Raw genomic sequence first — 17,064 nt, forward strand, 5'->3', positions numbered from 1 at the left:
CATGCTAATATAATTCACCCCATTTTGCAGACGTAACACAAGGTGGCATTTGGAAGAGTCATGAATAGAACCTAAATCTCATACATTGATCACATTGCCTTTCTGAATAAATGTGCTTTGCTGTACCGTCTAACCACTGTACTTGAGATCCCTGCCAGAAACAAGAATAGAACCCAGGAATCCTAACTTACAATATTCTTCTAACAAAGAGTTGTGAAAAGCCACTGGCAAAAGGGTATGACATCCACTTCTAGCGGCAGGTCCACACAGAAGGTAACAGTCTACTACTACTAATACTCCCTTAGCTCAAGTAGTAGAGATCTCTGCTGTGAAATAAAGATCTTAGATTCAGACTGTTGATGACATGTGTGGGGTTGATATGTTTCCACATGATGAATTTTCAGACGGTTTTAAACCTAGGAAAGTATGTTAAGGTTGTAACGTCAAATTCTTAAAAGTTAGAAAATCCCAGAATGAAAGTTGCTGGGTAACCTTAATTTGACTTCCTTGTACGTATGTATTATGGCACTGCCTTTAATCACGATGAAAGAATTTCATTCATTGGATACTTGCTTCAGCAACTGTAGAAAATGGACATTCAGTGAGGCACAGGGTTGCAAAAGGATTTTCCTTTGTTTAATGCACTGAACTGGGACCCAGGAAGCCTGATTTTATTCTTTGCTCTACAACATATTTCCTATAAAATGCTGAAAATACATACACATGTATTGGGGTGGGGGGGCATGCTGAATTAAGGTTGCACAAGCAACTTTCATTCTGGCAACTTTATTATAACTGTACTGACCCTAGAACACAAACAGCTCTATGCTCCTTCATGGAAATAACTAGAGCACATGCCCTGACCTAAAGCATATGAGTTGGCAAACTTAAATAACGCCCCCAAAACAATAAAAATAAAAGGAAACTAAAAAGTAAGGGGCTTATGAACACCATCTGTGTGTTTACTTAAAAGTCTCACCTTCTACAACATAGACCTTAGTCAAAGGAAAGTCAATACTTTTTGCCATCGTTTCAATTGCTTGTTTGAGTTCTCCCTCAGGAAGTGGAATGAATTTATCAAACAGAGGGGCAATGTAGTCTGCGTATATTGTGACAAGAACCTGCAAAGAAACACAGGTGTTAAAACCAGGCATAGAAAAATCCTTGGTGAACTAGACCAAAAGTAAATCTTAAAACTTGAAAATAATATTTGTTTCTAGATTTTAGAACACAAGTAAGAAGCCTTCAGCAGAAAGTAGTGTTAAGGAGCCATTCCCTTAGAAGAGGGACTGAAAGAAGACTATGCAGAGAACAAAGTGAGGCACTGAAAATCAGACTTGTTCCCATTACAGTAAAAGTTTGCAATCCTTGAAGACTTCCTCTGATTGGAACCACTGACTAGTCAAAACTTGGATGCAATTATCCTTTCAATTTTTTTTTTAAAAGGAGATGAAGTATTCCATTTATTCCTCCTCTGACCATTCCACACAACACACTCATTCTTTAGCACAGCACCTTTACCCTGAAAGCGTGGGAAGACTGTCAGTGCTCCTCACTGCCAACATTTCAACTGACAGGGGAACAAGCCTTGCAGATCTGGTGAGCACTTTTCTGCCTCTAGCCATAAAACCAGGACTCTTTCAAATTTAAGACTTTAGAGGCCCAAGTGCCCCAGAGTGCCAGCAACCTGGAAAATATATATATATATATTTTTCTTTTCAAGGCAAGAAAAGGAGGGTGGAGAGATGAGGAGAAAATGGCAGGGTGAGTGTCACCATGCCTCAGTGGGTCACAACTGAGAATACCAAATTCAGGACAAACTCTGAGAAATAGAGAAGACTCCTCCCCCCCAAACAGGTGGTTATTCTCCCATAAGATGTACCAAACGAGCAACAAAAGTAAACTTCTGTTTCACAACACTGGCTAACAAGCAGTCTCCTTAGGCATGTCAGTCTTTGTAACACCACTAGACTTAATGATGAGTGGTTTTTTTAAAACCAATTTCATCAACCAAAGGGAACTTCTGATCCCAAAGGACCAGACACAAACCCAGGTCAATATACAATTCAGATCTTATCCAATAATCACGCTGTTGCCAGTCCTTGAGTATCTAATATCTAAAGGTTTATTTATAAAAAAGAAGGAAAGGTGAGAGTTAAGGGCATCAAATACATATAATAAATGCAAAGTTCTTGGATCAGGCCTGTAGCAATGATGGAATAAACTGCTGGCTTAAGTCAAGTCTCTGGTTGCTTCCAAATCATTGGAAGGTGCTCAGTCCCTTGGTTAGAATGCACCCATTAGAATAAGTTCATAGTCCAGAGAGCAGAGCAGGAAAGAGGCAAAATGGAGATGTTTCCAGGGCCTTTTATAGCTTCTGCCAAGTGAAGAGAAACCCATTGTTCTAGTTTGTGGAAAACTATGATGGGGTTTGGAGTTATATGTGCAAGTCACATGTCCATGCCTGCTTTGCTTAGTCATAGCAGAAGCTATTACCCACACTCTAGTTAGAATATCCTCAGGAAAAGCTCATTAAGTGTAGACAGGCATCTTCCATGGCCCATTGTGAGTTAAGTGTTCTTTGATGGGCCATTCAACATATATAGTTCCTTTGCAATGTGCTGGCTGAATACCTTGTGGGTGTTACTACATGAGCAAACAAATTTGAAATACAGGTACATAGTTAATATTCATAACTTCAGATACAAAAGTGATACATGCATACGAATAACAATCATATTCAGCAAATCATTACTTTTCCATTGACACCTTACTTGACACACTTTGTATAAAATTTGTTGCAATTATATAACAGTGGTAGAAACAATGATCTACATGGTCATGTTTTAATCATATAACATCACAGTGAGTACAAGCTGAGATCAAACAATCATACAGTCATACAAAGCAGGTATTTAGCATGATCCGTATAACTTATGCTTCTGGAAAAGGAGCTAGGACTTGGGTAGAATGGGTCAAAATAACAGGGCATTTTACTGACTTTTTTTCAAACAATTTATTTTTTACAAGAAATGTTGAAATGAAATGAAAATTTTCATTTATTTCTCTTATTATATTTTTCATTTCCATTCATTTTAATTTCCATTAGTTTAGTTTTCAGAAACAAACTTTTTGGTTGTTGATTTTCATTTTTCTACATCTCCCCGACTTCTTTTTTCATCTGTTCCCTCTTTACCCCCGCTGAAAAAGCATGGGGAAGTTAAAGCAAGACAAACCTACTCTCCCTTCCTTATATACATTTCTGACAATGGAAAAAGTTAGAAAAAAGTTTAAAGTTTGAGAAAGTGGACGGAGCGCGGGGGGAAGACAACATTCACTTTACTTTTTTCAACTGGAAAATGGAGGCGGGGGAAGTGAGCACTAAAAAAATCAGAAAAAGCTCCAAACAGATAGCTCCATCTGCAGCAGAGTGCCCCATTCAGAGAGACCATTTTGTTCTTCAGAAACTGCAGCAGCAGCAGAGGATTTCTCAAAAGAAAGGACTTCTACCATGCTTGGTAAACTTAATAGGCAGAATCAGTAACAGTAAAGTTAGAGACACAAGGTGGAGAACGCAATATCTATTATTGGACTAACTTCTGTGGTGAGAGGGACAAGCTTTTGAGCTTATATAGAGCTCTTCTTCTGGTATGGGAAATATGCTCAGAGTTTCAATTCCCAGACCTGAAGATAAGCCCTGTGTAAGCTCAAAAGCATCTCTCTCTCACCAGCAGAAGTTGGCCCAATAAGAGATATTACATCATTCACCTTGTCTCTCTAAAATCATTGTAGCCATGTTAATTCAGGAACAATGCATACAGTACAGGAAAGTTGACTGTTGTAATCCAGCTAAGTCAAATGTCTGACCTGCTTAATGTCATGGACAGCCACATGACATGTTCAGATTCTGCTGGTTTGTCTTTTAAAAAAATAACACATTCTAGCACAAAAGTCTCCAAAACATGATCCAAGTGTAAAACAAAGTTGCCTTTTTCCACGTGCAGACAGTCTGACTCAACTTCCCCACCTCCATTAATCTCACTCAAAGGTGTAAATCTAAAGCCTGAAGATGACATTTTAAAAGTCAAAACCAACTATTTCATTGCTGACCATGGTAGCAGACGGAAAAGGAGTGAAGCACATGTGAAATAAGAAACAGGGAGCCCACAGACCTCTGCACTAATGTCATGAACGCTACACAATTCTCCTGTGCTTTGCAGACCCACAGGAAGCATAGTAACAATGGGGGACACGACAATTTCTTCAAGGACTGTTTGCTGAGGGACACAGTGAAAACTTGTTGGTGGCATTTACAGAGTAGCTGCGGATGGATGAGCACTGCTTCTGAACACAAGAAACAAGCACTAATTGGTGGGATCATATGGTAATGGAGGTTCAAGATGATGAGCAGTGGCTGCAGAACTTTCAGACATGAAAGGCCAGATTCCTGGATCTGTATGCCAAGCTCACCCCAGCACTGCAGGGCAGTAATACCACATTAAGAGCTGCACTGACAGTGGAGAAACAAGTGGCAACTGCATTCTAGAAGCTTGGAAACAATGGATTTCTACTGGTCAGTGGGAAACCATTTTGCAACTGGAAAATCCACAGTACATCTCAGACAGGCAGGGTGGCTCCAACGTCCCTCAAATGAGTGATCTGCGCAATGTTGTGATCACTCATGCCTTGTACCTTCCGACGTGCCTGGACACCATGATGAGGAACATCGCAGAGTGCAATGCAGGATGTCATCAGGAAGCAAATAACCAGGACCCCCTCCAACCAACATGTCACAATCTAACTGAACGGCTCACTGGAAGACGGATTTGGAAGAAATGAGGGAAACTTTGCTTAGCTCTGGATCTGTACCCCCAATGCTATGTGACAAATAGGGAAGCATATCAGCTGCCACTGGATGTGGTGTGAGGAACATCAGGAGCTGGGAGTCCTGGTGCCACAGGTAAAGAACACAAGAGCACACAATCATCACTCCGAGAGCCAGAACCATGCTGGAGAGGATCCTGAAGAATGCCATCCGCTGCCAGTGTGTTGAAATCTTGAAACAGAAACTGGACCAGGGGAAGGCCTTTGAGGTGATGTGTATGTGGGATGCCAGCAACCACTTCCTCGCAAGGGCAGTTTCACCCGATTTGCTGAGAGGAGGTTCATCCACAGGGCCCAGTTCAACTGCGTCCCACTGAACAGAGCCGTCTGCCATGGGATACGGGACAAGTGATGCAGGAAATGCGGCTATGCCAGCGAGATATTACCCCATGTCTTGTGTAGCTGCAAGTCCCATTCCAGAGCCTGGCAGCTGTGACACAACACCATCCAGAATCGCCTAATCAGAGACACCACCCGAGGGGAAGGTTGCTGTTAACTCCGCCATTCCTGGAATGGAGAGCCAACTGCGACTGGACACCATTACTGCCAATGTGGAATGGAAGAAGATAGTCACAGTGGACATTACAGTGTCCTTTGAGAAGAGGTTCCCAGCCTTCCACAACACCTGAGCTCGAAACGTGAAGAAATACAATCCTCTGGCCATCGTTTGAGAGCTAGACATTATAAGGTTCAAACACACACTCTGATCATCAGAGCCCAGGGCACATGAGAATTCAGTAATGACTGAGTGTTGCGGGAATGTGGAATCAGTCAGTGCTACACTCATGGTGTCGGACGGCATCAGGTGGTCAAGGGACAGCTATCTAGAACACATCACCAGACATTGGCAATACCATGAGAGATGAGTTAGAATGTTAAGAACATAAGAACGGCCATACCAGGTCAGACCAAAGATCCATCTAGCCTGGTATCTGTCTACCGACAGTGGCCAATGCCAGGTGCCCCAGAGGGAGTGAAGCTAACAGGCAATGATCAAGTGATCTCTCTCCTGCCATCCATCTCCATCCTCTGATGAACAGAGGCTAGGGACACCATTCTTTACCCTTCCTGGCTAATAGCCATTTATGGACTTAGCCACCATGAATTTATCCAGTTCCCTTTTAAACACTGTTATAGTCTCAGCCTTCACAACCTCCTCAGATAAGGAGTTCCACAGGTTGACTGTGCGCAGTGTGAAGAACTTCCTTTTATTTGTTTTAAACCTGCTGCCTATTAATTTCATTTGGTGACCCCTAGTTCTTGTATTATGGGAATAAGTAAATAACTTTTCCTTATCCACTTTCTCCACATCACTCATGATTTTATATACCTCTATCACATCCCCCCTTAGTCTCCTCTTTTCCAAGCTGAAGAGGCCTAGCCTCTTTAATCTTTCCTCATATGGGACCCTCTAAAAACCCCTAATCATTTTAGTTGCCCTTTTCTGAACTTTTTCTAGTGCCTGTATATCTTTTTTGAGGTGAGGAGACCACATCTGTATACAGTATTCGAGATGTGGGCGTACCATGGATTTATATAAGGGCAATAATATATTCTCAGTCTTATTCTCTATCCCCTTTTTAATGATTCCTAACATCCGGTTTGCTTTTTTGACCGCGTGGACATCTTCAGAGAACCATCCACGATGACGCCAAGATCTTTTTCCTGACTCATTGTAGCTAAATTAGCCCCCATCATATTGTATGTATAGCAGGGGTTATTTTTTCCAATGTGCATTACTTTACATTTATCCACATTAAATTTCATTTGCCATTTTCTTGCCCAATCACTTAGTTTTGTCAGATCTTTTTAAAGTTCTTCACAATCTGCTTTGGTCTTAACTATCTTGAGTAGTTTAATATCATCTGTAAACTTTGCCACCTCATTGTTTACCCCTTTCTCCAGATCATTTATGAATAAATTGAATAGAATTGGTCCTAGGACTGACCCTTGGGGAACACCACTAGTTATCCCTCTCCATTCTGAGAAATTACCGTTAATTCCTACTCTTTGTTCCCTGTCTTTTAACCAGTTCTCAGTCCATGAAAGGACCTTCCCTTTTATCTCATGACAGCTTAATTTATGTAAGAGCCTTTGGTGAGGGACCTTGTCAAAGGCTTTCTGGAAATCTAAGTACACTACGTCCACTGTTTTTCTATGTGTCTGATGATTTTATTCTTAACTATTGTTTCGACTAATTTGCCCGGTACCGATGTTAGACTTATCGGTCTGTAATTGCCGGGATCTCCTCTAGAGCCCTTCTTAAATATTGGCGTTACGTTAGCTAACTTCCAGTCATTGGGTACCAAAGCTGATTTAAAGGACAGGTTACAAACCTTAGTTAATTGTTGTTGAAAAAGTAACTGAAAGTACTTCCCTGATGGATTGTATTTTCTAAGGGACAAACTATCTTAAATTCTCAATTAATGAGGGACAATTTTCACTAATTGCTATATTTGCTTTCCACAACCAACTCTCTGTATAACTTTTAAGAACATAAAAATGGCCATACTGAGTCAGACCAAAGGTACATCTAGCTAAGTATCCCATCTTCCGACAGTGGCCAAAGCCAGGTGCCCCAGAGGGAATGAACAGAACAGGTAATCATGAAGAGATCCATCCTGCCCCCATTCCCAGCTTCTGACAAACAGAGACTAGGGACACCATTCCCTGCCCATCCTGACTAATAGCCATTGTTTGCCCTATCCTCAATGAATTTATCTAGTTCTTTTCTGAATCCTGTTATGGTCTTGCCCTTCACAACATCCTCTGTTGAAGAGTTTCACAGGTTGACTGTGCGTTGTGTGAAGAAATACTTCCTTTTGTTTCTTTTAAACTTGCTACCTATTAACTTCATTTGGTAGCCCCTAGTCCTTGTGTTATGAGAAGGAGTAAATAACACTTCCTTATTTACTTTCACCAGACCTCAATCATATCCCCGCTTAGTCGTGAAAAGTCCCAGTCTTGTTAATCTCTCCTCATACAGAAGCCGTTCCATATCCCTAATCATTTTTGTTGCCCTTTTCAGAATCTTTTCCAATTCCAATATATCTTTTTTGAGATGGGGTGACTACATCTATACATAGTATTCAAGACTTGGGCGAACCATGGATTTATATAGAGGCAATACAATATTTTCTGTCTTCTTATCTATCCCTTTCTTAATGATTTCCAACATTGTTTGCTTTTTTGACTGTTGCTGCACGTTGAGTGGATGTTTTCAGAGAATTATCCACAATGACTCCAAGACTTCTCTCGAGTGGTAACAGCTAATTTAGACCCCATCATTTTATATGTATAGTTGGGATTATGTTCTCCAGCGTGCATTACTTTACATTTATCAACATTAAATTTCTTCTGCTAGTCTGTTGCCCAGTCACCCAGTTTTGAGAGATCCCTTTGTAGCTCTTTGTAGTCTGCCTGGGACTTAACTATCTTGAGTAGTTTTACATCATCTGTAAATTTTGCCACCTCACTGTTTAATCCTTTTTCCAGATCATTTATGAACATGTTGAATAGGACTGGTCCCAGAACAGACCCCTGGGAGACACCACTATTTACCTCTCTCCATTCTAAAACTGACCATTTATTCCTACTCTTTTTTCCCTATCTTTTAACCAGTTACCAATCCATGAGAGGACCTCCCCTCTTATCCCATGATAGCTTACTTTGCTTGAGAACCTTTGGTGAGGGACCACGTCAAAGGCTTTCTGAAAATCTAAGTACACTATATCCACTTGTTCCCCCTTGTCCACATGCTTGTTGACCCCGTTAAAGAATTCTAGTAGATTGGTGAGGCATGATTTCCTTTTACCGAAACCATGTTGACTTTTCCCCAACAAATTATCTTCATCTATGTATCTGACAATTTTGCTCTTTATTATAGATTCAACCAGTTTGCCCGGTACTGGAGCTCTTTTTAAAAATTGGCATCACATTAGCTATCCTCCAGTCATTTGGTACAAAAGCTGATTTAAATGATAGGTTAAATTGATAGGTTTCATGAGTGATGTACCCAAATATTTGGATGCTAATATCTAAATTATATTATTAAATTTATTCACCTAAATTTAGGTTATTGCAGATTATGTACCATATGTATTTTATGATCTTTCAACCAGCACTGCTGCTGACTCTTGTGGTACCCCTTTCCTGCACTCACCATGCAATTTTTTCATAGATGTCCATGTTTCCACAGCCAGTCCATAGCTGTGTTCCAATGACTCCTTTCTACTCCAGACAGGAGAGCATTTAGTGTGCGGAGCCAACATGGTTGGTTTGAGTCATACAACTATTGAAGCCAAGGGTTAAATTTGGGAAAACAAAGTGACTTAGGGACCTAAGTCCTACTGAAAATCATTGGGACCTGGAGTACAAGATCTGAATTATCTGGAATATTTAGAATCTAAACATTCCAGTTCCCTATTTGCATTTCTGGAGTTTCTTGTATCTGTAGCATCTAATTATTTTTTATAAAGGACATGGCAAATTCAGAGGTTTCTCCTGCAGAAGAAGTTATGATCTTTGGCTGTTTTCAAAATTTCACACTAAGTGACTTAGGAGACTAAATCCTCATCAAGGGGGACCAACTTGCCCATATTCAACCATCTTTCAAATTTATTCTCCTAATTTTCTAGGACTTTCACTCTTCATCAAACTATGGGCAGACACATAGCCCACTCTGCATGACTGCATGAACTATTATTCTGGATTCCAATACCTTTAAATAGCTCTCCATACCAATGAAAACTACAAGAACATTATTATTTTAGTTGCAGGCTTTGTTGTGCTTCATAGCTTGGACGCAATTAAGAAATGGGCCCAAAGGATTGCTATATTAGAACTTTATTCTTTAGTTACTTAGCACAAGGAGGAATGCTATAATTGTTTTGGAGATACATGCAGTACACCAGTAGATCTCAAACTTTTGTACTGGTGATCCCTTTCACATAGCAAGCCTCTGAGTGAGACTCCCCTTATAAATTAAAAAACACTTTTTTATATACTTAACACTGTTATAAATGCTGGCTACAAATAGGGTTTAGGGTGGAGGCTGCAGCTCACGACCCCCCATTTAATAACCTCGTGACCCCCTGAGGGGTCCCGACCCTCAGTTTGAGAACTCCTGCGGTACACAATATTTTTTCTTTGCCACTTTTGAACTGCCTTTCCTTCTTCCGTAAACCTAAGATCTGATACAAATACATTGATATTACCTCATCCACCATGTCTTTCTATACAAAAAATACTAAGTAATACTTATTTGCTGCCAAGCTGGAAAGTAAAACTACTGAACTGGTGGAAGTCAGTGGCAACACATCTGGAACCAGAGTTTGCTGAAATGCCAGACCAGCTTTTGACAGACATAGACTCTTCTCCGGGTACAGAGAGACTATTTTCTTCATTTCAATTTATTCCACTAGTTCAGTTCAATGACTAGCTCATTCAGAAGTTAAGAAACCAACTGGGAGTTGAAAAAAGCAGGAAAGCTTGTTTTCCTTTTCCAATTTATGAACAAAAACTAGATATCAGAGGGTGAGAGGTACTATTCTAAGATCTTGAAGGACATGGTGTGAGATCCATGAAGGGACTTCGGCACTGGAATGCTGAGTGTCACAGTGCCTAACTTTTATGAGCCTAGAAAATCACAGGAACCACAAAGCTAAGTTAGATGCCTAGGCTCCCTATACAATGAATGGGGAGAGGTAGTTTCTTAAGAAAGCAATCCACAAAAGTCAGTATGCTAGGAGAGAAGCTGCCTAAGCTCGCCAATAGGAGACGCCAAGGAGAGGAGGATGTGCTAAACCCTGCCCCTCTCACAAAGACAGGCACGTAAATCCAGGCTGCAGGAAAACATCTAATTCTGCTTCGCAATCCACGAACAGGAACCCACCCCAGAGTCAGACAGCTTAGGTGCCCAAGGCATTTCTTTCAGGACTCCACACAAGATGGGGAGGCATGGTGTGTGGTGGGTTAATAATGAAAGAGTGATTGGAGCAGGGACAACTGGATGAGAGACAGAGAATATGACTATATAGTCCAACGGTTAGGACACCCACCTGGAAGGGAGGAGACCCTATGTACAGTCCCCCTGCTTCAATCACTCTTGGATTATTTACTTACAGTGAAACAGCTTCAGCAGGAAAGTGAAGGAGCCCACGCCAGAATATCCCATAGCTCAACTGCTAGAGCGCTCTCTAGACTCATAGACTCAGACTCTAGGACTGGAAGGGACCTCGAGAGGTCCTCGAGTCCAGTCCCCTGCCCTCATAGAGGTGTGGGAGACCCTGGTTCAAATCTTCTCCCCCCTCTGCCTGGGGTGGGAAATAAGCCTATGACTCCCACAACCCAGGTGAGTACTCTAACCACTGGGCGGAAGGTTATAAGTGGGTGACAGCCACATTACCAGCAGGATTGAATTGGGACCTGATCCACTGGGTGTGCTTAGTGAGCGAGTTTAGGCAGCTACAGGGTTCAGCAAAAATTCTGTGGATCACAAATGTAATTTAGGTGTCTAAATCTCTGGTTTAGGCAGCTAAGTACCTTCACAGATCACACCCACACTGACCAGAAATAATCAGTTCAATTACAGATCATACTTCCTTTGCTTAGTTAATCCGTTTTAAAGGCAAAACGTGTTTTGATAAACTCTCTTATGTTTCCAGCACATTTAAAGGTAGTTTTATTTAATAAAGTTAAAATGCTGTTTTTGTGCACTTGAAATTGAATTTCCATCCAAATAAATGTTGACACAAATCACAAATGTTTATTAAATAAGAAATGTGTCATTCACCATTTTCTAAAATTAATAAATTAAGAATTTGAATAAGTGTAAGGAGTTAAAATATATAATGGATTAAATAAATGTGTATAGATATAACATATCCTCCTGGTTAGTAAAAGGCACCAAATTTAGTGCAAATTTAGTTCAAAGGCTACATTTAGTTGCAAATAAACCTGTTTTAATGGTTACCAACCTTTTTTAAGGAAAAAGGAACTAAAAAGTACAAATGCAAAACATGATTAAAGTCAATTATTTTAAATACCTTTGATTTAAATCAAACCACCCTGGATTTGGAATAAAATAAAGTTATTGCTGGTAAAGCCTGCAAGTGACAAAAATTGGTGGAGAGGCAAACAATGATAAGGACACATCAGTTCCACAGAGCGATCAAAATCACCTGGTAAGCTGGTCTCATCTTAAAAAGGGGTTTAATGAAGCCAAATGTCATACATCTAGGAGCAAAGAGCACACATAGGTCACACTTATAATATCAAGACCTGTATCTTGGAAAGCATCATCTCTGAACAGTACAGTCATGGTGGAAACCAACTGAACATGAACTCCCAGTATGATGCATTGACTAAGACAGTTAATGCAATCCTTATGTTAGCCAATATATTTTTCTAGAAGGCTTTGTACATTTTGTATTTATGCAAAGCTGTATAGCTATGAACCAAACTCCTAGCATGCTTTTGCACTTATGCTAAGCTTATGGTGAACTGCATATAACCTTTGTTCTTTCTGTGCGCTGAACTTATCAGGAATAAGATGTGTTCTGTAAAGGACTGTTATATAAGAACAGCTGGTAAGTATCGTTAGTGTAAAATTGTTTGTATCACTATGGTCTGCTGCTACTTGTACTCTACAGTTCACAAACATCTGGAAAGTTATGGTGTCTGGTTGGTATAGATGTCTTTGTACGCTGAAAAATAGATATGAAGCTAGATAAGGAAAAGGATGTAAGGCATACTAATCTTCTACTTGCTGTAAACAAATGGACAAAAATATGTCAGATTAACTCACACTTTGGAGCAGACACCGATGATGTGAGCTGTGATTGCTGTGAGACCACTTCCCAGAGACTGATAACGTACGACCCTCTCTGTGCTGATTTTTCTATTTAATAAACCGACTGAGTTATCTAACATTTCATTAATGAAAAACGAACCCTAACAATTGGAAACAGAAGCAGGGAAATAATACCTTCCCTACTTCTACTTGATACTACTTCTGTCAATATTCATGAGATCATCATGGAATACCAGGTCCAGTTCTTCCATCAACCTAGCTACTGCTAGGTCTCCAAAAGTGGAAAGGTGGATTCTGGATTCACTACAGCGAAGGGAGAATCCCTCGGATCACTGAAGTATTTTAAGTGTAGACATACCCTAAGTGCTACGTAACTGAAGACCAGTGGCTGGATGTTTGAAAAAGGATGTTAGATACTGCTGACAGAAATCCACGTGGTCAAACTGTTATTGCTTCTTGACAGAAGACACTTCAATATTAGATTAAATGTATTTTTCATTTAAATGTCACATTAATAAGCTTTTATGAACATTCAGAAGAATAACAAACAGGAGCTGCTGCTGCTGGACTAATGATAGTAATAAGATTGTAAAGACTGATAGGGTTTCCAGCTTAAATTTCTTCCAATTTTAAGAGATATATTATTTAAAAAACTGTGCACTGTACTCCGAGAACAACTGGACATTCAAAATGGATAAAAAAGTACCTCCATACTCACCAAGGAAACAACTAATGTGAACAGCCAGGCATAAATGAAGAAGTAGTCTCCCCCTATTTTAATAATGTAAAGCAGAAGAGAGGTCACAGGCAACAGAATACACTGAGTCACGATAAACTTCTTGACGGCATCCTTAAAAAAAAATCCCAGTGTCTGTAAAGAAAGAACATTAGTGATATACATATTGTAGATAGCTAAGTGGTATTGTGGGTTAATGAACTGGTCTTTCACCTAATGTTCAAAAATTATTCTAGGTTATAAGTGAGAGGAATACAGCAATACTGGTGTGTGCCATGGAGCAACACAGCACAGGCAACAATTAAATTTTGAAAGAACAGTTACTTGCCTTTCAGGAACTATGGTTCTTCAAGATGTATTCTCTACATGGATTCCACTCTGGTGCATATGCATCCCATGAATACCATATAGGATTCTCTTGATCAGCAGTATCCAATGGAGCTGCACTTGAACCACAGATGTCCTTGCACCCCCGCCCCCCACTCAAAGATAAAAAAAGTAGAGGGAGCTCAAACAAAAGGGAACTTTTCGTAATATTTTTATGAAGCCTATGTGTGCCTCAGCTTCCCTCTGTACTTTCCATTGCTATCCGGGGAGGTGGGGTGTTGAAATCTGCTCTCAGGGCAGCACAGCAGATATGAGGTGTTTGCGTCGCTTTCCTGTCTGGGCCACAATGAACAGGTCCTTAAGGAATCGGATGGAACCTGCCGAAAGTGACCCATATCAGTGCATGAGAAAATGGAAAACCCCAATGACCAAAACACTCACAATCACCAAGAGAAAGGTGTTTTTTCCCCACCACCACTCAGCAGGGAAGATTAGAAGAGACCAGCTCAGAAACAAAGGACAGAGAGGTGACTGGCATGGGATTAAGAGTGGTTTCTCAAAAAGGCTGGCTGCTCTCATGTGGGACTCACAAAAGGGTCAGAGTCAAAAGCAATAATGGAACCCATTACACCTTGGCTAATGGTTTGCTCTGGCTTGGCCAGATGGACACACATTTTATTTCTCTGTGTAAACTAAGGACTTCCAATGTTGTATTCCAGTTAACTAATAAATCCTATTCTATTTTGAAAAGACTGCTTGATGTCACCGCAAGTATTTGCTGAGGTGCACAAGCCTCTGATTAGGAGTCTATCACAGCTGGATTTGCTGGCAAAGCTCACAGTGTGAAATAGGAGTGCTTGAGACCAAAAGTTCAGCCTCTGAGTGGGTGAGGCTGCATGGCCTATTCTGAAGGAAACCCCTTGGGAGTCTATTACTGAAGGGATTTCTCCAAGACACTGTTTAAAATCTTGGGCATAGCATGAACCCTGTGGATCTGTGACACTTGTTTTTTCTAAGTCGGTGCAGCAGGCCTCTTTCAAACAATGATGTGCTGTTTGGCTTCCCTCTAGTTTTAACAGAGCTGTGGAAAGAAAACTGGAAGATGAATCAGCTGATCAAAATGAAAATTTAAGATTTTTTAAAGAAAGAATTTCAGATGAGGCTAAGAGTTACATGGTGTTCCACAAAGACTAATTAAGGTGGACCAAACATGAATTTCCTCTACTCTCTCTGTTTATATTATGTAGTCTTCATAGACAAGTGGCATAAAGAGCAGGCTCTGAGGGTATCAGAAGAGGGACACATCAAACCAGTAATACTATGCTGAGGTCCTAGAAAGGAGGGGGCTCCCGGACTGGGGGAAGCACATAAATGAGCTTCTTGAGGAATCTAACAACTGCAGGGTAGGAAACTATGCTATGGCCCTGAACAGGTGGATGATGTGCCCATAATGCTGCTAACTATACCCTTTATGGATTGCCCTGAATGTTTTAGGGCAAGCAGACAGATCAGAATAACACAAACCAACTGTTCCATGGCTGTTCCAGGACTTCCAAGGGAGACGGGGATGTTCATTAGAGATTTTACTACTACACATCAACATGTTCTGGACTTACATAGAATAGCTTCATTCGATGTCTGTTAGCTAGCCAGCATCCAGGCTGCCAGATATAATGATGTTAGATTTGGGTGTAAGATACAACCTCCATTTTTGTGAAATCACACCGGGTAGAACAGGAGTGATCTACAGCTGTACTGACAGATTTATCAGATGAGAGTACCAGAACTGTCTAAGTCAAGCTGGAACTACCATAATCACTGAGACTGAATCCTGTCCAAGTTTCCTCAGGACCTGTGGTATTAATGGGATCGATGGTTAGGCATACATGAACTCTGGTGTTCATGAGATGAGGAAGGCATATGACAGGGACCCTGGGATCAAACATCTCTGAAGCAGAACATCCAGCATTTCTTGTTCTGGACTGTGGCAAATAGGGAGGCCCCAAAATAGACCTACCTGCAAAAGATACTCCGCACAACTGAGTTTCACAGATAGCTTGTGGTTGTCTGATCTAGCTATCTTAGCTGATCCAATGGGGCATTTTGTAAGCTTGGAGGATGCAAAGCCACAGGTTAGATATGAAGACCAATGCACCAGCCTAATGACTTCTTGACAGAGCCAAGCTGATCATGCTCCTCCCCACCATTGCTGTTGTATTGTCCATCATCACTTGGATTGTGGATCCCTGAAGCAAGGGTTGAAATGCCACACATTCTAGATGTATGGCTCTAAGCTCAAGGACATTAATGTGGAGAGAATTTCCAGGGGGAGAAAAGGAGAGACAAGAGGCACAGAAGAGTCTAAGGTGGTCCAGATGAGCTCCCCATCTGAGTGTGTGGCATCCGTCATCAACTTCTTGGCAGGTGCTGCTCTATCTGGGACAAGGTGTTGTAGTTCATAGAAAGCTTACTGTGGAATAAAAGAGAAGAGAGAAGATCTATAGTATGTGAGGGGCAGCTAGTGGCCTGAACACCTATGCAAAAGTTGTTCTAGATGCATCTGATACAATGGAATGTTCAATGTCTGCTTTCACTATGGCAGACAGGGCTTTGTGGCTTCAGTCTTCAGGAATATCCAGGGAGTGCCAAATGACCACTGAGGACCAGCAAACTCTCCATGGACATGAAGATTCTGTGAGAAGTCCTCTCCCCATTAGATTGATGCTCACCACCTGAATGCTGGACCCAAGGACTACATGCACAGATTAATGGTATATAAAAGTGTGACTGGCTCTCCAGGTAGATGCCTGACAAATCTGCTGCATAGTCAGGCTCTTCTTTGGCCCAGGAAGTTGAGCTTTGATTTGCAACTTACAACACAGATCATCAATATAAATCCAAGTCAAGTTTGCTCAAACTGTTCTGGATGCCTTTTGTCCCTTTTTGGGGGTTGTGGCAGAGGACAAAAATGTGGAGAATGTAAAGTCTTGAGTTCTAAGACAGTAACGTTTTAGGTTTCTATGACAAAAGGGCACCTTATTACAAAACACTAGGAAAGAACCAACGTTCCTGACATAGCACCACAAGATGATGGCTACTACAAAAACTTTTGTAGACAGCAAGCAGATGGCAAATGCCTCACTGATTGAGAACAAAGAATGAGATGGGTGAAGAGTGAAGGAAAGTAAGGTCTACGCTCTAGCTTTTCCATTCCCTGGACCCTAGTGAGCAGAGGATAAGAGCCAATTAACCAGCTGAATAACAGTTTCAAGAAAAGAAGTTAGCCACTTGAGGTGATGTAGGA

The 17,064-nt window shown here is 40.9% G+C and overlaps 1 protein-coding gene across 2 annotated transcripts in view; it reads right to left on the reverse strand.

Annotated features, from left to right (window-relative positions):
- The window catches only part of ZMPSTE24 (zinc metallopeptidase STE24), an 80,627-nt gene that overhangs the window by 30,966 nt on the left and 32,597 nt on the right, over positions 1-17,064 (reverse strand). For both annotated transcript variants that reach the window (XM_030538893.1, XM_030538894.1), the window contains exons 5-6: positions 13,416-13,568; positions 980-1,121 (exon numbers count right to left, since the gene is read on the reverse strand). In XM_030538893.1, coding sequence (XP_030394753.1) covers positions 980-1,121; positions 13,416-13,568 — 295 coding nt within the window. The remainder of the gene's footprint in view (positions 1-979; positions 1,122-13,415; positions 13,569-17,064) is intronic.

This window comes from Gopherus evgoodei, chromosome 20, assembly GCF_007399415.2.
Source record: "Gopherus evgoodei ecotype Sinaloan lineage chromosome 20, rGopEvg1_v1.p, whole genome shotgun sequence".
Classification (NCBI taxonomy): domain Eukaryota; kingdom Metazoa; phylum Chordata; order Testudines; family Testudinidae; genus Gopherus; species Gopherus evgoodei.